This window comes from Dermochelys coriacea, chromosome 1 (genome assembly GCF_009764565.3).
Source record: "Dermochelys coriacea isolate rDerCor1 chromosome 1, rDerCor1.pri.v4, whole genome shotgun sequence".
NCBI lineage: Eukaryota > Metazoa > Chordata > Testudines > Dermochelyidae > Dermochelys > Dermochelys coriacea.
Genome location: NC_050068.2, coordinates 30,453,834 through 30,475,503, shown reverse-complemented (window position 1 = coordinate 30,475,503; position 21,670 = coordinate 30,453,834). Strand labels below are relative to the sequence as shown.

Here is a 21,670-nt window from a genome sequence, read left to right as displayed (position 1 = left end):
ACAGAGCTGAGTGAATGGCATAATGACTTCAACTGTAACAAGTAATCCGATATATGGGTGATGTCCATGCAATGTGGTGATAGGTGTTGTCACTGGGCACAGACAGAAAATCTCTTCCACTTTGCTGCATACGTGGTTCTAGTGAAATCCTTTCTGCTGTTTATTCAGATAGGTTGGACATCTCTGCAGCACAGTTTTCACTAGCATTTAGTCAGAAATTATCCACACAGAGAGACTGAAGAAGGGGTGCAGAGAGTGACCTTGGTTCTGAGGCAGGAGATCCTCTATCGCTAGGGCTCTATACTCAGTTACAAAGAGTAAGCAATCCAGGCCACAACCCTGTATTTCCAGCAGAGATCTCAAGAGTCCTACAAGAGATAGTCCAGTCCTGCTCTACTCTGGCAGGTATCATCGTTTGCAGTAGGTCCTTCTCACAAGATATCAGTGATCATATATGACGATATATGATGATCTATGAGCAGCAAAACACTTAAGCAGGTAGAATTTTGCACACACCTAAGTTGAATGGCTCAAGATGATAAAGAACTAAAAGCTGGGGTTGAGAGGAGGAATAAGAAGTGTGGTAGTGCTTCTGTGTACACACTTCCCACACCGACATGGGGGCTCTCCCATCTGCACAGGTAATCCACCTCCTGTAGAGGCAATAGGTAGGTCAATGGAAGAATTTTTCCATTGACCTAGTGTTATCTACATGGGGACTTAGGTTGGCTTAACAATGCCAATTGGGGGTGTGGATTTTTCACACCCCTGACCAATGTAGTTAAACTGACCTGGTTTTCTAGTGTGGACCAGGCCTTAGGCACAAAGCTCATATAGCAGTAACTGTCCAAATACTGTGCAAAGCATACCTTCTTCTACAAAACTTTTGACAGGTATTACTGTTATCTAAAGTGACCCTCTTTAATTAGTGCAGCGTTTTATGTCAGATGAAGAGTAAAGTTGTTCTTAGAACAGCTTGATATTTTAATGGATTCTGCTTCATATAAATCTTTGTTCAGCCTGTTTACAGTGTTTATGAATTACAAATTTAAAATTAATTAAATTAAAGACACACAAAAGAGTGAAGTTGGGGAGAAACTTGAAAACGTAGGGGATTGGTGGTCAGCTATTGGATTCTGCTTCATATAAATCTTTGTTCTGCCTGTTTACAGTGTTTATGAATTACAAATTTAAAATTAATTAAATTAAAGACACACAAAAGAGTGAAGTTGGGGAGAAACTTGAAAACGTAGGGGTTTGGTGGTCGATCTCGATCTCTCTTCTAGGTCACCAGATCAAATATATCCCATGTCACTAGTGACAAAGTAGTTACCATCCAATCAATGCCTGGTACATTGCATTAAATGCATTAATAAGTCTCTTTTCAAGTGTCCACATTAATAAAAACTACTCTCACAACTAGTACTTATTGGTTCCTCTATTAGTAGTCTCAGCAAAGGTCAAGGACTGAGTAGGCATAGAGACAAAATTATTCTTTTATGCCTAGGTTTATTCTTCAAGGTCAGGGTTGAGGGACACCAGCAGGGCAATGCTGCTCCTTACTTTTAATGGTCTATGGCAAAACACAAGAATTCTTTCTGCAGTGCTGTCATAAACACTATATTAATTTAAAAATACATATTTGAAAAGAGCGTAGATGGATGAAAATACACACGTGCAAAATCAGGAATCCTCAGCTAAAAAATCAAATTTTACTCATTAACTAAGGGTCCAAACTCTGGAGTACTCATTGATACAATTAAACATTAATGACGATAAAAAAACTCTAAGAAAACCATGAATAAAATATTTTGCAAGATTTCAGGGTTTGGTCCAAATGGAATTTAAAAAATAATAGAAATAAATCACTCTTGAAAATTCAGATTCCCATGCAACATTGCCTCTCTGAATTATAGAGATTGCTCCACACAGAGTACTTTGGTGGGCAAACAGGATGTTTCTAATGCCAAAGGATGCTGTCTATATCTAGTTACATACTTGTCTAAACCTATCTGGTATAAAGAAAAGGAGTACTTGTGGCACCTTAGAGACTAACAAATTTATTAGAGAATAAGCTTTCGTGAGCTACAGCTCACTTCAAATGCATCCGATGAAGTGAGCTGTAGCTCACGAAAGCTTATGCTCTAATAAATTTGTTAGTCTCTAAGGTGCCACAAGTACTCCTTTTCTTTTTGCGAATACAGACTAACACGGCTGCTACTCTGAAACCTATCTGGTATGTTTTTTTTTGCCCAGCCGTTCCTTTTAAATCAATGGGAAGAAAAATGAATTCTGTAGTAGTTACCTTCAATGTTATTTTCCTCTCCCTTTCTTACTATTCCCTGCATGCTCATCATCTTTCAATCTAACATTTTCACACTTCACTTCTTGCCAGTGTTACATGTGAAGCAAGACTCAGCACCTTCAGAGTATTGTTCTTTGGTCCCCAGTTTGAGAAATAATGCAATGTTATTTGTAGATGCCCAAAATTAAAGACATAATACACAGTCAAATGAGGCAACAAGTCTTGTTAAGATATGCTTTGTGTTTTTGATTGTGATCACTGGAGTATGGGTAATTTTCACAGGTGGGAATTTAGCATCAATGCTAATAAACTCTTCTGCTTGTGGAATTACTTAGTAGTAGCTTTGTGGAACTACACAAAGCACCAGAATGGTCATTATATTTAACACCAGAGCCACTCAAATAGCAAGAATGAGCAGCACAATCATAATGTTATAAGTCTGGCAGGGAAACCATCTTTACCCTTCAGTGCTTATGTATTCTGGAACAACAAAAAATATACAGGATTATACTGTATCAAGGCCTCAGCTGCACTCAGCGATCGTATGAGACATACCTCTTAGGTCAGGTCTACACTGAAAGGCTAGATCAACCCAGCTACGTCACTAACAGGTATGAAAAATCCATACCCCTGAGTGGTGAAATTAAACCAACCTAACCCCCAGCGTAGACAGTGTTGACAGGTTGACAGAAGAATTATTCTGTAGACTTAGCTAATGTCTCTTGGGGAGGTGGATTACCTATGCTGAAGTGCTGCAACTATGCAATTGTAGTGTTTCAAGAGCAGACAAGCCCATAAAGGTCCCTAATTTAAAGGGATGTTACTCATTTTAGTCCAATGTTTCCTATATTCCACACAAAACTGGCATCTCACTTCTATCATTGAAAATTACTTTGCTCAGAAATAGAGAATCGTGAAGCTGAAGTTAGTGTCACTGAAGGAAGGAATTGGACTACAAGCCATCAGGAACAGTATCCCCAATAATGTCATGGCAAACCTGGTGGCTGAACTTTGTGACTTTGTGACTCCTCACACACAACTATTTCAGATTTGGGGACAATGTACACCTTCAAGTCAGCAGGATTGCTGTGGGTACCTGCATGGCCCCACTGTATGCCAACATTTTTATGGCTGACTTAGAACAATGCTTCCTCAGCTCTCGTCCCCTAACACCTCTACTCTACTTGTGCTACACTGATAACATCTTCATCATCTGGACCCATGGGAAGGAGACCCTTGAGGAATTCCACCAGGATTTCAACAATTTCAACCCCACCATCGACCTCAGCCTGGGCCAGACCACACAAGAGATCCACTTCCTAGACACTACAGTGCAAATAAGCGATGGTCACATAAACACCACCCTATACCGGAAACCTACTGACCGCTATACTTACCTACATGCCTCGAGCTTTCATTCAGACCCCATCACACAATCCATTGTCTACAGCCAAGCTCTAAGATACAAGCACATTTGCTCCAATCCCTCAGAGAGAGACAAACACCTACAATATTTCTATCAAGCGTTCTTAAAACTACAATACCCACCTGCTGAAGTGAAGAAACAGATTGACAGAGCCAGAAAGGTACGCAGAAGTCACCTACTACAGGACAGGCCCTACAAAGAAAGTAACAGAACACCACTAGCCATCACCTACAGCTCCCAACTAAAACCTCTCTAGCGCAACATCAAAGATCTACAACCCCTCCTGAAGGATGATCCCTCACTCTCACAGACCTTGGGGGACTGGCTAGTCCTTGCTTACGGACAGCCCCCAAATCTGAAGCAAATACTCACCAGCAACCATACAACAAAAACACTAACCCAGGAACCAATCCCTGCAACAGACCCTGTTGCCAACTCTGTCCGCATATCTATTCAAGGGACACCATTATAGGACCTAACCACATCAGCCACAACATCAGCAGCTCATTTATCTGCACATCTACAATGTGATATATGCCATCATATGCCAGCAATGCCCCTCTGCCATGTACATTGGCCAAACCGGACAGTCTCTACGCAAAAGAATAAATAGACACAAATCAGACATCAAGAATTATAACATTCAAAAACCAGTAGGAGAATACTTCAATCTCCCTGGACACTCAATAACAGACTTAAAAGTGACAATTCTTCAACAAAAAAACTTCAAAAACAGACTCCAGTGAGAAACTTCAGAACTGGAGTTAATCTGCAAACTGGACACCATCAAATTAGGCCTTAATAAAGACTGGGAGTGGATGGGTGACTACAAAAACTAATTTCCCCCTGCTGATACTCACATCTTGTCAACTGTTTGAAATGGGCCACCTTGATTACATTGGCCTCATTAGCACTACAAAAGGGATTTTTCCTCCCTTGGTATTCACCCCTTCTTGTCAACTGTTGAGAATAGCCCACTTCCACCTTAATTGAATTGGCTCGCTACACATTTGTCTTTGATTAATTTTATATCTATGGTTAAGTTAATGGAAAGTAAAACAAGATATGACTGAAACAAGCCCACAAATGAATGGTTTGGGGATATTTTTTCTACTTCATAGTCAAAATCCATCAAGAGAGAAAATTCTTCCTTTCTAAATTTCTAATTTTGGGGATTACCTCTCTCCACTAAATGGTACAGCTTCATTCCATGAAGTGGCAGGAACAGAGAGCTGTCTGCTGGTCAACTGAGATCTGCTTAAATTTTAACTAACACTTTCAAAGAGGAGAAATGATGAGTGGCACTCTCCTTTGTGGAAGTGCCCTTCTACTCTCCTTTATGAAAAGGAGTGAAAAGTAAAAAAGAATATGATGTCAATTTTTAAACAAATAAGGAATGTAACTAAATGAAGCTTACAATTTTTGCAAGAGTGTGTGGAAACCAGATAATTGGGTTCACAATCATGGTATGGGTAAACTAATAATTCAGGGACTGATGCTCCTCTGCTCTACAACAACGTTTTCACAGCTGTTTAGGAATTCTACCACTAAGTGGTGTAACAATGGTAAATTAGGCCCCCATGTATTTGCAATATATTTTCAAATGTGTACGCTGTGTCTTCAGCCCAGTTTATGAACTACCAACTGAAGAGTGTTGTTTTTGAAGCAGGTGCCTAAAGAATCTAATTGCTTGGGTAGCTTTGAAGAGAAACACACTACTTTTTTATCTGAAATACAACCTCTTTTCTCTCTCCAGTGGGTACTTAAGATAGTCATCCTTAGCTCCATTATGATTGATTTATACTCCGGTCACTTAGGAAAATGGAACTGACTTTTTTAAGCAACAGAAGGAAAAGAAAGCCACAAACTCACCAGAAAATCTGACTGAACCCTGCAATAGTTCTTTTAATGTAGTGAGATTATTTAGTAATATCAGGACACTGAAAGGAATCTAGAAAGAAGGGCCTGTGATACTTCGAGTAATGTTCCTCTATAGTATGACACATATGCGGTTGAACAAATTCTGCTGTCAATTCCACTTGTGCAAAGCCAGTGCAGTTTGTCCCAGTATATCAGAGCGAATTTGTATCAGTACGTCCATCTACTGCTTTGCACTTTGCCAGAGCCCCATTTCAGTGTTTTGTGAAACTGAGAGACTTTCACTGATGAAAATGAAATCTCAGCATCATTTGAGAATTCTTATGTAAAAATCTGCAAAATTCTATTGTCACAAAATGAATGAAAATGATCTGAAATAATTGCAAAATAGCTTAATTTTGTGAAGGAAAAAATCTGGTAAATCAGGACAAATATGTGTCATTCCATCCCCAAAATTCCTATTTTTGAATCTAAATGGTAGCTTTACACCTCTCTAGTCCTGTCTAATGAAAAGTTACAAGTTTGTTACTATGGATCAGTTTTGTGTAGTATCGTAACTCCGAACAGCCAGAAAATTCTGCACTTACAAAATAGCTTCCTACCAGTCATCAGTGAATTGTGACAGAAAAAAAAAGAAAGTAAAGGGAATGTAAAAGGGAAAGACAAAGGTTATGTTCAATAAACACTGATCCCATTTTATTACCTAGTGTCTGAGTATGTACTTGAAGCCAGATTATCCCCCTCCGTAGATTCTCATGAGAGGAAACCAAAGAGAACAGAAAACTCTGTGGGGTTCTTGTCTAAGAAGTGGGATGGGTTTGGAGTCCCACAGAGCTGGTAAGGGATGAGACCCTCTATCTCTGTGGATCATTGGGGTTTTCTGGCGAAAGGACTCCCTCCCCCCATTTCCACTGAAGAAGGAACATTTTGCCCTAAATGACTGCCCATCCACATGGCACAACTAGATCCTATTTGAGCCTTCAACTGCAGCTATAAGTAAAAGCAATTACTGCCACCACATGGCTATCTGTGACCTAAGCAGATGATCACTCTAGGGAGCCTGCAGGTCGCCTGTTAGGTTTCTCTCTCCTGGTGCCCCGTGCAGAATCCTCTGCAGAGCACCTTTCTTGAGAAACAGCATCTGGGAACTCCCGTGAGGAAGTAAAGAAAATAAGACAGTGCTTTGTAGGTGGCATCTAAGCAGCAAGACTTGCATCTTTGTATGGGATACTCTAGCACAGTAGTTCTCAAACTTTTGTACTGGTGACTCCTTTCACTTAGCAAGCCTCTGAGTGCGACCCCCTCTTATAAATTAAAACCCCTTTTTTATATATTTAACACCATGTGACAGGGTCAGGCCAGATGGCTATAGGAGAGTAATAGAAGGCAGATATATTAGCCCCAGACTAAGTAGGTCCCTTTTCCCCGGGTAAGGTAACAGAGAAGGTTCCAGTACAATCAGGAACCTTCTGGAGACAATTAGGACAGGCTGATTAGAACAACTGCAGCAAATCAAGAAGCTGCTAGAATCAATTAAGGCAGGGCATCTGGGTTTTAAAAAGGATCTCATTTCAGTTTGTGGTGTGTGTGTGAGGAGCTGGGAGCAAGAGGCACTAGGAGCTGAGAGTAAGAACGCATACTGTTGGAGGACTGAGGAGTACAAGCATCATCAGACACCAGGAGGAAGGTCCTATGGTGAGGATAAAGAAGGTGTTGGGAGGAGGCCATAGGGAAATAGCCCAGGGAGTTGTAGCCGTTGCACAGCTGTTCCAGGAGGCATTCTAAACAGCTGCATTCCTCAGGGCCCCGGGCTGGAACCTGGAGTAGAGGGCAGGCCTGGGTTCCTCCCAAACCTCCCAACTCCTGGTCAGACACAGGAGGAGTTGCCCTGGACTGTGGGTTCATGAAAATGGCCAAACTGAGGGCTTCTGTGAAGCTCCAAGGTGAGCAAAACCGCCAATAATCTCAAGACTCGCCAAGGTAGAGGTGGAACTTTGTCACAACTGATGTTGGAAGTAGGATCTAGTGTCCACAGCACAGAAGAAGGACGGTGTTTGGAAGGGGAAATAAAAAAGGGGGAGAGGTTCTATTTTTATTTTTTTCCCCCACAGTGGAGGAGGTAGTGCGGGCACTGATACAAGCCACAGGTGCCCAGAAGGAGGCTACTCGTGTCCAGGCAGCCACCCAACAGGAGGCAGTACGGTTGCAGCAAGAGACTAATCGCCTGCTGATGGACCAGGCTACTCAAGACCGGGCTATGTTGTGGGAACTGGTAAACCAGATAAAGGACCTTACAGAGCTGAACTGTGGCCATGATGGGAGGCAGATCATGCGGGCCAGCAATTGGCTGCAGAAAATGATGCGGGAGGAAGATGTAGAGGCATACCTCCTGGCCTTTGAGAGGAGAGTCCTGCAGGAGGCTTAGCCCTGAGAACAGTGGTCTGGCATTCTCGCTCCATTCCTGTGGGGATGCCCAGAAGGCCTACTATGATTTGTCTGAAGAGGGAGCGGCAGATTAATCCCAGCTGAAAGCAGAGATCCTGGCCAGATCTGGGGTAATGACTGCAGTGCGGGCCCAGCGATATCATGAGTGGAGGTACCAGGAAAACAAAACCTCGCTGTCCCAATTATATGACCTCATCCATCTCGCATGAAAGTGGTTACGAACTGAGTCCTGGAGTCCGGAGGAGATACTAGAGGTTCTGGTCATTGACCGGTACATGAGAGGGCTACCGCCAGATCTTCGTGCCTGGGTAAGACAGAACGAACCCTCCACCTATGATGAGGTTGTCGTGCTGGTAGAAAGGCGAAGGACGGCGAGGGAGCTGACCCGACCAGTTAAGGAAGAAGCACCCCGGGTTAAACTAGCAGCACCAAGCCCTAGAGCTCGGGTGACTGGACCACCAGGAGAAACCAGGTGGAAAAAGAGAGGGGCTTAAGGCACACCAGAAGCCACAAAGAGCCACAAGGAGCACTGAGGGGGAAGAGGTCTCTACCCAAACCAAGAGACCGGGGAATGCCTAGGGCTCCATACAGATGTTACGCCTGCGGGGAGTGGGGACACATAGCTGCACAGTGTCCCAATGCCGAGGAGCTTATGCAGTGTAACCTGGGGAACTGAGCAGACCCATGCTCCCTAATCCACCTTGTGAGGGGTCTCACTAACCCCACATATGTACACTAGACCAGTGAAGCTAAATGGGGTAGAGACAACAGCACTGGTTGCTTCGGGGAGTGCTATCACGCTTGTCTCAGGGAAGCTTGTGAAGCGTAGTCAGCTGCGGTGGGTTAAGTGTACGGGGATAACATGCGTCCATGGGACAGTTGGTTATTACCCCACCATCCCAGTAAAATTCGAGATTCAGGGGGACACTTCTGAGGTAGCAGCAGATGTAGTCCCTAAACTCCCATACCCAGTGCTAATAGGGAGGGACTTCCCAGGGTTTGGAGACTTACTCCTGGTAGGGGAATTGGAGAAAGGGGGAAGCCCTGAAAGCAGTGAGGCATCCACAGTAAACTGTCAACCCCCAACCTTCTCTGAAATATCCCCAGATTTGTTCTCCATTTCCAGACAGTGTAGAAAGACGAAAAAGAAAAGAAGGGCAGCTAAGGCCTTGGGAACCCGAATACTGGCCCAAAGCCAGAGGGTCACTCTCGTAGGTAGGTGGACCCGAGCAGCTGAAAAGGAGGCCACCCAGGAGGGAGAAGCACCCGAGTCTGACCCACACCTAATGCCTCTGAACCAGTAGAGGCAACAGAGACTGGCCCCCTAGATCTTGGACAGATTAGGCCTGGGAGAGGAAATTTTGGACGGGACCAAGCTGAAGACCCAAGGTACGACAACATTAGGAAGGTGGTGACCGAAATAGATGGGGTCCCCATGGAAGGGAAAACCCAGGGACCAGGACCCTACTTCATAATGAAGAAGAATCTCTTATACTGGGTTGCACCAGTATGGGGCAGAAGGTACAGCAGATCCTAGTACCTCATAAACACCAGAATGCTGTATTAAGTCTGGCCCATAGTCATCTTTTTTGGGGGCATTTGGGGGTAGAGAAGACCCTGGCATGGGTACTGCGACGATTCTTCTGGCCCGCAGTACATGAAGAAGTGTGGAGGTACTGTGCTTCCTGCCTGGAGTGTCAGCTGCACAATCCCCGTCCCCACTTGAGGGCACCTTTAGTACCTCTTCCCATCATAGAGGTCCCCTTCGAGTGAATAGCCATGGATCTTTGGGACCCCTGGAGAAGACAGCACGGGGCCATCAATATATACTTGTCGTTCTGGATTATGCTACTCGCTACCCAGAAACTGTCCCCCTGCGGAACACGACCTCTAAAATGATAGCTAAAGAGTTGGTGGGGATCTTTGCCTGAGTGGGGCTACCAAAGGAGATATTAACAGACCAAATTACCCCATTTATGTCGAAGCTAATGAAGGACCTCTGTACAGTACTCCATATACATAACCTGAGAACTTGAGTCTACTATCCGCAGACCGATGGGTTGGTAGAAAGGTTTAACTGAACCCTCAAGGCAACAATAAGGAAAGTGGTAAGTCGAGATGGGAAGGATTGGGACACCCTACTACCCTACCTTATGTTTGCAATCCGGGAGGTACCTCAGGCCTCAATTGGGTTTTCCCCCTTTGAATTATTATACGGACACCACCCCGGTGGCATACTAGATATCGCAAAAAAAAATACCCTATTGTACGGGAACATTTGGAAAAGGCGCAGGAGACCCAGCAAACCCATTACAATCGCCAGGCAAAAGTCCGACAGTTCCAACAAACAAACAGATGCATCTGAAGTAGGATTGGGAGCTGTCCTATCACAGATGTTCAGAGATGAAGAACACACAATCCTCTACCTCAGCAGGAAACTCCTCCCGAGAGAGAAGAAGTATGCCATGGTTGAAAGAGAGTACCTAGCTGTGAAATGGGCCATGGAAACACTACATTATTACCTTTTGGGACGACAGTTTACCCTTGTGACAGACCATGCACCCCTCCAGTGGATGCAGCGAAATAAAGAGAAGAACGCAAGGGTGACCAGATGATTCCTGTCCCTACAACCTTTCCAATTCCCCATACAACACCAGGCTGGAAACCACCATGGCAATGCAGATGGCTTGTCACAAGTACACTGTCTGACATCCCAAGTTGCCCAACCCCGTAGTGTTGAGCGGGGGTGGGGGGGGGTGGGGAGATATGTGACAGGGTCAGGCCAGATGGCTATAGGAAAGTAATAGAAGGCAGATATATTAGCCCCAGGCTAAGTAGATCCCTTTTCCCTGGGTAAGGTAACAGGGAAGGTTCCAGAACAATCGGGAACCTACTGGAGACAATTAAGACAGGCTGATTAGAACACCTGCAGCCAATCAAGAAGCTGCTAGAATCAATTAAGGCAGGGCACCTGGGTTTTAAAAAGGAGCTCATTTCAGTTTGTGGTGTGCGTGTGAGGAGCTGGGAGCAAGAGGCACTAGGAACTGAAAGTGACAACGCAGACTGTTGGAGGACTGAGGAGTACAAGCATCATCAGACACCAGGAGGAAGGTCCTATGGTGAGGATAAAGATGGTGTTGGGAGAAGGCCATGGGGAAGTAGCCCAGGGAGTTGTAGCTGTTGCACAGCTGTTCCAGGAGGCACTCTAAACAGCTGCATTCCTCAGGGCCCTGGGCTGGAACCTGGAGTAGAGGGCGGACCTGGGTTCCCCCCAAACCTCCCAACTCCTGGTCAGACACAGGAGGAGTTGTCCTGGACTGTGGGTTCATGAAAATGGCTAAACTGCGGGCTGCTGTGAAGCTCCAAGGCGAGCAAATCTGCCAATACACGCAAGACCCACCAATGTAGAGGAGGAACTTTGTCTCAACCATTATAAATGCGGAAGGCAAAGCGGGGTTTGTGGTGAAGGCTGACACTTCGCAACCCCACCATGAAATAACCTTGTGACTCCCTGAGGGGTCCTGACTCCCAGTTTGAGAACCCTTGCTCTAGCACATACAGGTACCAAGATTGCAGGAACCTAGTGAGAACGTTTGGACTCACAAATGGTTAAGCAACCTGAATGAATGTATTATTATGGAGCCAATTTCAAAACTGCTGAAACTCAACTGACTACATACTTTCTGAGAAGAGAACTCTGTAGTGAAAATTCATTTTCACCTGCCATTCTTACCTCTATTTTACAGTTGCTTGTATCTTTCTAAAAGAAATTGCTTTAGGATTGAAATTTTCCATGCTTAGGCTCAAGGCCAAAGGTGCAAATTTTGAGCCGAATGAGTTCAGTTATTTTTGAGTCATGTGAGAGAGGGATTGAGTGCCTCATCTGTGCCAAATGAAATGTTTGTGTTTGCATAACTCCGAAACAACAAAAATTTCAATTTTCTCAGTGTCCTTGCTGAGGAAGAAAAACCACTCAAGATGGAATAAAATTGCTCAGTATTTTTCAAGTTATGGATATTTAAATCTAGAAAGTCTGTGTATGCAAATTACAGCACTTTTCTATTTATGATTACTCATCCTTGAGTGATTTGGAATGTTGGGCATGCCCAGATAAAGGTGTATCTGTTGAGGACTCCCATAGTAAGAATGCACTTCACTAAGGGTTTTTATTTTAAAAAAGCACCAGAGAAGCTAAATGCAATATATAAATAGATATTAGTAATATAGTAATATGAACCCAGACAAATTAGATTACAACGTTTGAGTTTTCTACTGCAAAGTTAATTCTACTACATTCCATGTATATTAGAAATATTAACTTTTTAAATTTCCTGATTTTTGTGCTTGCTTTAGCTATGTTAACATTGCATGAATGTTTGATTTACGTTTAATTAACAAGAACATAAGTTGAATTATTGGGCATTCTAATGCCAACCTCATTCATATAAAGAGGTTTGTTTCCATTCAGAAAGTTCAAGCCTCTTTACATGGCACAGGTTCAGATTAGTTCATCAGTCTGTTTGACTTTATCTAATTGTTACATAGTTACGGTAACAAAGCGTAATATTTCAAAATGTTGAGAACAGTTTTTGTCACATGATTTCCATTGACTGTAATGAGAGCCGGATAGCTAAAACCTCACATAGTGTTTTGAAAATGAAAATGTATTGCTTAGTATTCACAGATTAAAATATGTTCTGTGTGAGTAAAGAGCACATTTGGGGGGATGTGTTCATGTCTATGTAACTTACATCATCTGTGAAAACAACAGCAACATGAGTAGTAACTGTAATTGAAGTTTTGGCTACTAACAAATTCTTGTTTTCCTTACTCATACTAATAGATCCATGAAAGTTGATGGAATTATTTGTATGAGTAAAATGAGAATTTGGCTCAAAGTACCTTCTGTTTTCTTACTAGGATCACTAGATGCCTCACTAATATCACTGGGACTCAGAGCTTTACAGCTATTTTCTTTTTTGATTAAAGCGTCTTGAATTAATTCAAATGAAGTGCATTTAGTAGTTTCATTTGATAACATTTCATTTTACCTTCAGTGGATTTTTTCATCTTTCAATCATGTCATATGTGGTAAAGGCTTAGTTATAAACAGATTGAACTGTTAGAACTTTACAGAAGATAAAATATATTCACTTACTGCCCTGATGCTTTCAAAATGTCCGCCTTCCTTCTCAAAATCAATTGGCTGCCCATTTAAAGTCCAGTAGAAAGTCACATCTAGTGTGTTGTCATGAATCGCTTTGCAACTGAGGACTATGCTTTCTCCAACGGTTAACTCGGTCCTCTTGGGAGTCAGATCTATTCTTGTTGGTTCTTGAAAACAGAAGAATTAATAATAATTAAATGCAGATCTTGTGATATTCCAACATCAATATAGCATTTGCTTGAATTTTGTTTAATTCTAAAAGTCTTGTCTGCCTGCTGGGCTGAAGGTTTTTTGCTTCTGAGTACACAGGGTCAAGTACACTGTGGTATGTGGGCCCACAGTGGGGAGGGAGCAAAGACTGGGGAGAGCCAGCAATAATCTCCTCATGTTCATGAGGGCACAATCTCATCTAATCACCACAGGGAATGCTGGGAAGGGAAACAGACTATCACACTGGCTGGTGCATTGTCCTCAAGAAATGGTGTTTCCAACTTTTGTAATTTCATCATGTGCCAAAGAATATTTTTTTAAAGTATCAGCTCCTGGAATCTTGTGATTATATAACAATCTCAACTTTCATTTTAAAAAAGAGTATATTTCTAGCTCTCGTAGTTGCAGGGAAAAGTTTGAAAACCTGAACCCTAAAGACTTAAACACCAGAAAACAAACAAAAGAACCCAATATCATGATTTGGGAGGTTTTATTCATGATTTGTATATGCTTGTTATTGACAATAATACTGGGAATGCAATCCTCTAGGAATGCACTACAAGAGCTAGTCAGTATGAAGGGGACAGCAGTATGTATTAGCAAGGGGCATATACTATTTTCTTTTAGAGAGTAGCAACCTGGGACAGATAATAAAACATGTGGCCCTGCTTTGAGCCATCATCCCCAGCAACTTTAGGACTTGATCCATCAAGGCACAGAGCACTCTGGTCCTAAAAGTCACTGTAAATACACACATACCTGAACATGTGCTTAAAAACTTTTCTGGATTGGGCATAGAGTACTCAGCAACTTGTAGTATTGAGCATCTCCTACTGGGTAAATTAAATCACCAGCACCATTCTGCTCCCTCACACCCAAGTGTAAGCTTAGTGCAGTTAAGGATCTAGTTCTTTGTAATGGTCAAATTTGAACTACTTCCCCTGGATAGCCAGAGGTTCTGTTTCTACAGTTCTAGAGTTATGTGTCAATAACACATAGCTGCTTCCCAGTGGAATGTATCCCTCATGTACCTTTTGAAAATGCTCTCTGAACTGTCAATTATTCATTGCTGACTTATAAGTCAGAGTGAAGTGCTGTGTAAATTTAAGATGACTGATCTCTTATCAATAAATTAGACATCATTTGTCTAAATAGCAACCCAGTGGCTGGGAAACTACTTGTAACTGAGTAGTTAGAAAACAGGTAATGATCTGCTGGGTTTCTAATCTAGCCTTTTCTTTTTAGGATTTCTATGGCTAAAAATATGACTTTATTGCTATACTTTATTAATTGTGTGCATATAGAAAGGATAATTATTTTTGGCAGCTAGCATGTCTAAAAGCCAAAGGTATATACCTCCTAATTTTTCTCTCTCTTTTCTTTTACAGACAGAATTAATTTAATAATCTGGAAGTACTATGTACTAGTTTTTCTGACACATAAGTATCATAAAACATCATGGGCATGTATTCAACAGAGGGGAAGCAATTGTTGGCACAATCTTTGGTAAACTCTCTGGGGGCAAGTACTGTCTTTTTGTTTTGTGTCTGTGCAGCGCCGGCCCTAGCACAATGGGGTCTTGATCCATAACTGGGGCTCCTGGAGCTATTACTGTACAAATAATCAATAATCTATAAAAATAATATAATAAAATAATAATAATAATAAAATTAATAATTAATATAATTAATAACTAATCGGTGTGGTTTTCCATACCTTTAACAAATACTGAGACTACAGTTTCTGCAGAACCAAACACATTTTCTCCTTGGCATAAGTACCTTCCTTCATCAGATTTGGAAGCATTCAAGATTTGTAGGCTCCCATCTGGAAGAACAGTTATCCTGAAAATTATAAAAAATGTTTGTGTCCTGTAATAGCATGTACCAGTTATTTCAAACATAGGCAGATTCCATGGTGTTATCTTTTAGGGTTAACAAACAGGATTAAGAATGGCTGCCACTGTGTGCAAGGATGATCATTGAATCCTCCTCCTCAGGAAAGGATGCAATAAGCTCATTTTATTCCCTCTGCCTCCTTAACTCAAAATAGGTTCTGAGAGGAATCAGTGGATTTGTTCTCCTTTGACACTTAATGATGGTGAATTTTAATTGTATTTTTGTAAAAATATGATCCTTGATACTTTATCTTTAAAACTTGGCTACTACATTATTGTTGAGTGATATTTCAATACTAAGCACAAGCTATTCCACCTGAAACTAACAGTGACCTTAAAAAACAAATCTAAGAATTATGAAGGGTAAAAAAGTAGAGGATGACAGGGAAAGAACATAAAATTAATTGTAAGTGGCCAAAATATGATTTATAACACTTGCTATACACAATGCAGGACGGGGATGGAAATGAGTTCTGGTGACTTCTGTTTACCCTTTTTTCCCCGGAGTATTGTGTGGGCCTGATTCTCCTATCTTTGTGAGTAACTTCATTGAAGTCACTGGATCTCATGAGAAACGTGCAAAATCACACCCTCTGTGTTGGGTGGTTGAAATTTTAGCCTGGTCTAAACTGTGCTAGAAAGAGAAATTTGGATTTGAAAAGATGGAAAATAAAACAGTTGTCACTTTTAATATTCCAAAATTTAAAATTAGTCCTCCTTCTGTGATCTCCTATTCAAATTTTATTATCTTTTTTATTTTTCAGTAAAACTCATTGGGTGAGATTTACCCATGTGACGCGAGGCCAGTGCAAGACCTACGTATCACTTAATTCCTATTATGAGGGCATTAGTGGGAATTAATTGGCGTATCAGTCTTGCACTGGTCCTCTGCATAGGGAAAAATTTCACTCATTGTAGATTGTTATTATATAAACCTTTTGGGCTCCTCTCTGCCTACATGCAAGGAGAGTCTGCACTCATGCAGTCTAGCCATAGGTGGCACGAGAGAGGGAAATGCATCTCCATGGGACACTCCTTCTTATTTCCCAGTCCTACAAAAGTCTAAGTGCATTTGCAGGTGCTCTGTGGGATTCTGCCCATTTGATGTTCTTTACCAGATTGTTCACCCGCCACAAACAGCAGAGAAAACCTACAATATCTTAAATTGTTTTGTCCTTCATGCTGGGGACAGTCAAGGAGCAATTATAAGTAGGGGGACAGCAGCCACCCCAAGTCCCATGAGGTTCATTAGCATCTACAGAATCCAAACCTGATTTTAAAAAAAATGAGTCCTTATGGTTGTGATGAAAACCTTTCAAATACCAACTAAGTGCAAAGGGATGCTGTGCTGAATCTGCTGCAGACAAAGAGGCTGAAACAATAACTGCAGGAGAGGTGTGAATCCCTCTTGTCTATTCATCTCAACAGGATACAAACTCTGAAGACTGTCTCTTGGAGACAGTATCATTAACATCATATTTGATAGGAAGGGGGTAAGATGAGGAGAAACCTGTATCTTCAAATCCCAGGAGGCATAAGAACCAGGAATCAGTGGGAGCTGCAGAGTGTCAAAGAGACAAAGTGCTTCTGAAACGAACACGTTGCCCATTTGCTCTCCTCTGGGCCTTAACTGCTTAGCTGAGCAGAGCCACCCCAAGGAAAAGACTAACAAGAATTGAAGGAGCTATGGCCCTATCCTGATGAACAGGTTTCACCCTGCCTCCAGTGCAGCCAATAAAGGGAGAAAACCCCATCTAAGGAAAGGCAAACCTGGATAGAAAGCTGAATTGTAATTTGGAGCAATTTACTTAAAGCATACGTCTCAGTAACGTATACTCACTAAATTATCAAGGCACCTGTACAGTGTTCCACCTGGGGGAAAATGTGCTGCATGACCCTGATCATGAAAAATACTGCCCCCCAGTATTATGTATATACCACAAGATTTATTGGGGAGGAAAAGCAGAGTCTCATTTTAATGCAAAATGTACTACCATTTATTTCAAAAATAAAATTGGTCACCAATCTCAGCAATGCAATATAGCAGCATAATAGTTTCCAGAAGAAAGAAGGGGCAATGAAGGGTCAGGCCAGTGCACACGGTGACACTATGGTGACAAATATTTTCTGTCTTTCTTTAGGCAAATAAATCACCATATAAAAGACATAGGGTTTGTTTAAATATGGTATTGTGAGAATAACAAAAAACATGATCACATTAGACAACTATTCTTTAACCTATCTGAATTTTCTTAAAAGGTAATCTAACAAGTGAATACACCTGAAACTTTGTTATAAAATGTTTTAAAATTTAAAATTACCTTCAAAGTAATAATCTAATTTAGGAAAGGACAGTGATTTAAGTTGTATTTTTTCTTCTTTGCAGTGAGCAGCCCATTATATTTTCCTTTTCAGGATGCTCTATAATCAACGCAGTTAAACTAGCATATCTAATAATACAAGACTTTGCAAAATGGTGATGTTTTTCAACAGTATATAGTGTCAGCTCCAGGTATATGAAAAGCCACTTCAGCCAGGTTTACAAATTATAAAAGTTTATACAAGCCAAGTTTTAAAATGAAACAGTTTTTTGGGCAGGGAGAGCTAAATTTTAAGGGAGATTACTTAATGAATCTTATGCACAGTTCCAGGTACATTTCTAGCCATCTCACAGCTCTTGTGATATAAAAGGAAAAGAATGACTTGAGTAATCAAAGGGCTTTCAAGCAGGTCTGCTTGTAAATCAGCTGGCAAGGAACTGGACAGGGTCAAAATAAATGACAGGGTCAATAATCAAAATTTTCTTTTTTGAGCTTAGGCAAGATAGCAGAATGATAGCTCTATTAGAGACTGAAATAAAATATTTATCCACAGACCTAGATAGGCAGTGGTAGTGCAACATAGGTTGCTTTAGTCCAGACAACTCCACCCTGACCTGCTAGTGTCAACCCCAGAGAGACCACCTCCAGGGTATGTCAATACTTGAATTTTTGATGCCTTTAACATGTATTCATTAACGTGTTATCTGAGAACGAAATTCCAGTGTATACACTACACCAAAATCTGTCCGAGGATGCAGACACTTCTTGATAGTCCTTTTAACACTAGGCTGCAGGGTTCATAAATTCATATTCATAGATTCCAAGGCCAAAACGGACCATTGTAATAATCTGGTCTTCCTGCATAACACAGGCCATAGAACTTTCCTAAAATAATTCTTAAATGTAACTAGAACAAACATCTGTGTCAACTCTGCACTATGCCCTACAATTGTGTTATTTAGCACAACAAAAAAGCAGTGTAGACATAGGCTAGGAGTGCAGTTTCAATGATCTCCCAAAGGCTTGGTTCTTCTACTAAAACTGCCAATGATGGTGACAGTTAGTGCTGTGGCTTTTGAGACTTGTACACATGTCCAGTAGGAAATGGAATAACCACCAAACTCATTTAACACTGAACTCTCATGAAATGGCAACAAATTTTAATTACTGAGCTGGATCGCAGACTCATAGAAATGTCAAGGTGGAAGGAAGCTTGGGAGTTCATCTAGTCCACCCCCCTGCACTGAGAGTAACTCTGACAGGTGTTTGTCCAGCCTGTTCTTAAAAACCTCCAATGGTGATTGTCATAAAAATAAAGGGAAGGGTAAACACCTTTAAAATCCCTCCTGGCCAGAGGAAAAACCCTTTCACCTGTAAAGGGTTAAGAAGCTAGGATAACCTCGCTGGCACCTGACCACAATGACCAATGAGGAGACAAGATACTTTCAAAACTGGAGGGGGGAGAAACAAAGGGTCTGGGTCTGTCTGTGTGATGCTTTTGCCAGGGACAGAACAGGAATGGAATCTTAGAATTTAGTAAGTAATCTAGCTAGATATGCGTTAGATTATGATTTCTTTAAATGGCTGAGAAGATAGGCTGTGCTGAATAGAATGGATATTCCTGTCTTTCTGTCCTTTTTGTAACTTAAGGTTTTGCCTAAGGGATTCTCTATGTTTTGAATCTAATTACCCTGTAAGATATTTACCATCCTGATTTTACAGAGGTGATTCTTTTTACCTTTTCTTATATTAAAATTCTTCTTGTAAGAAACTGAATGCTTTTTTTATTGTTCTTAAGATCCAAGGGTTTGGGTATGTGGTCACCTATGCAAATTGGTGAGGATTTTTATCAAGCCTTCTCCCAGGCAGGGGGGGGTGCAAGGTTTTGGTGAGGATTTTGGGGGGAAAGACGTTTCCAAACAATGCTTTCCCAGTAAACCCAGTCAAACGTTTGGTGGTGGCAGTGGAAGTCCAAGGGCAAAGGTAAAATAGTTTGTACCTTGGGGAAGTTTTAACCTAAGCTGGTAAAAGTAAGCTTAGGAGGTTTTCATGCAGGTCTCCACATCTGTACCCTAGAGTTCAGAGTGTGGAAGGAACCTTGACAGTAATGATTCCACAACCTCTCTTGGAAGCCTATTCCAGAGTTTAATTACCCTAATAGCTCAGAAATTTTTCCTAATATCTAACCTAAATCTCCCTTGCTGCAGATTAATGAGATTTCTTCTTGTTTTATCTTCAAAGGGCATGGAGAAGAATTGATCACCATCCTCTTCATAACAACTCTCAACATAGTTGAAGATTGTTTTCAGGGTCCTCCTCAGTCTTCTGTCCTGAAGACTAAACATGCCCGTTTTTTTTTAACTTGGGCTCATAGGTCAATTTTTCTAACTTTTTATTGCATTGCAGCAAGTTCAAAGCCTCTGAGGAAACCTAACTAGCAAAGTGCTCATTCACCAATATCTGGAAACCATCTACTGACCATGGTTTTTTTCCTGCAGGGTCCACACAGATCTCAGATATAGTTTTAGCTTTGCTGAGCCAGGTGAAAATTAAGGCAAAATCCTGGTCTCATTGAAATCCATCAATCCAGACATTGATTTCAGTGGCTCAGGATTTCACCATTAGGGTATGTCTACAATACAGCTGCAGCTATATAGTTAAGTCAATGCAGTGTAGACACTTTCCACATCGAAGGAAAGGGTTTTTCCATTGATGTAAAAAGAAAAGGACTACTTGTGGCACCTTATAGACTAACAAATTTATTAGAGCATAAGCTTTTGTGAGCTACAGCTCACTTCATCGGATGCATTTGGTGGAAAAAACAGAGGAGAGATTTATATACACACACAGAGAACATGAAACAATGGGTTTATCATACACACTGTAAGGAGAGTGATCACTTAAGATAAGCCATCACCAGCAGCGGGGCGGGGGGGGGGGAAGGAGGAAAACCTTTCATGGTGACAAGCAAGGTAGGCTAATTCCAGCAGTTAACAAGAATATCAGAGGAACAGTGGGGAGTGGGGTGGGAGGGAGAAATACCATGGGGAAATAGTTTTACTTTGTGTAATGACTCATCCATTCCCAGTCTCTATTCAAGCCTAAATTAATTGTATCCAGTTTGCAAATTAATTCCAATTCAGCAGTCTCTCGTTGGAGTCTGTTTTTGAAGCTTTTTTGTTGAAGTATAGCCACTCTTAGGTCTGTAATCGAGTGACCAGAGAGATTGAAGTGTTCTCCAACTGGTTTTTGAATGTTATAATTCTTGACGTCTGATTTGTGTCCATTCATTCTTTTACGTAGAGACTGTCCAGTTTGGCCAATGTACATGGCAGAGGGGCATTGCTGGCACATGATGGCATATATCACATTGGTAGATGAACAGGTGAACGAGCCTCTGATTGTGTGGCTGATGTGATTAGGCCCTATGATGGTATCCCCTGAAGAGATATGTGGACAGAGTTGGCAACGGGCTTTGTTGCAAGGATAGGTTCCTGGGTTAGTGGTTCTGTTGTGTGGTGTGTGGTTGCTGGTGAGTATTTGCTTCAGATTGGGGGGCTGTCTGTAAGCAAGGACTGGCCTGTCTCCCAAGATCTGTGAGAGTGATGGGTCGTCCTTCAGGATAGGTTGTAGATCCTTGATGATGCGTTGGAGAGGTGTTAGTTGGGGGCTGAAGGTGATGGCTAGTGGCGTTCTGTTATTTTCTTTGCTGGGCCTGTCCTGTAGTAGGTGACTTCTGGGTACTCTTCTGGCTCTGTCAATCTGTTTCTTCACTTCAGCAGGTGGGTATTGTAGTTGTAGGAATGCATGATAGAGATCTTGTAGGTATTTGTCTCTGTCTGAGGGGTTGGAGCAAATGCGGTTATATCGTAGAGCTTGGCTGTAGACAATGGATCGAGTGGTATGATCTGGATGAAAGCTAGAGGCATGTAGGTAGGAATAGCGGTCAGTAGGTTTCCGATATAGGGTGGTGTTTATGTGACCATCGCTTAGTAGCACCGTAGTGTCCAGGAAGTGGATC

General features: G+C 41.7%; 1 protein-coding gene across 2 annotated transcripts in view; it reads right to left on the bottom strand.

Annotated features, from left to right (window-relative positions):
• The window catches only part of CNTN5 (contactin 5), a 1,042,858-nt gene that overhangs the window by 81,732 nt on the left and 939,456 nt on the right, over positions 1 to 21,670 (bottom strand). For both annotated transcript variants that reach the window (XM_038372749.2, XM_038372738.2), the window contains 2 exons: positions 15,148 to 15,275; positions 13,213 to 13,388 (listed from right to left, as the gene is read on the bottom strand). In XM_038372749.2, coding sequence (XP_038228677.1) covers positions 13,213 to 13,388; positions 15,148 to 15,275 — 304 coding nt within the window. The remainder of the gene's footprint in view (positions 1 to 13,212; positions 13,389 to 15,147; positions 15,276 to 21,670) is intronic.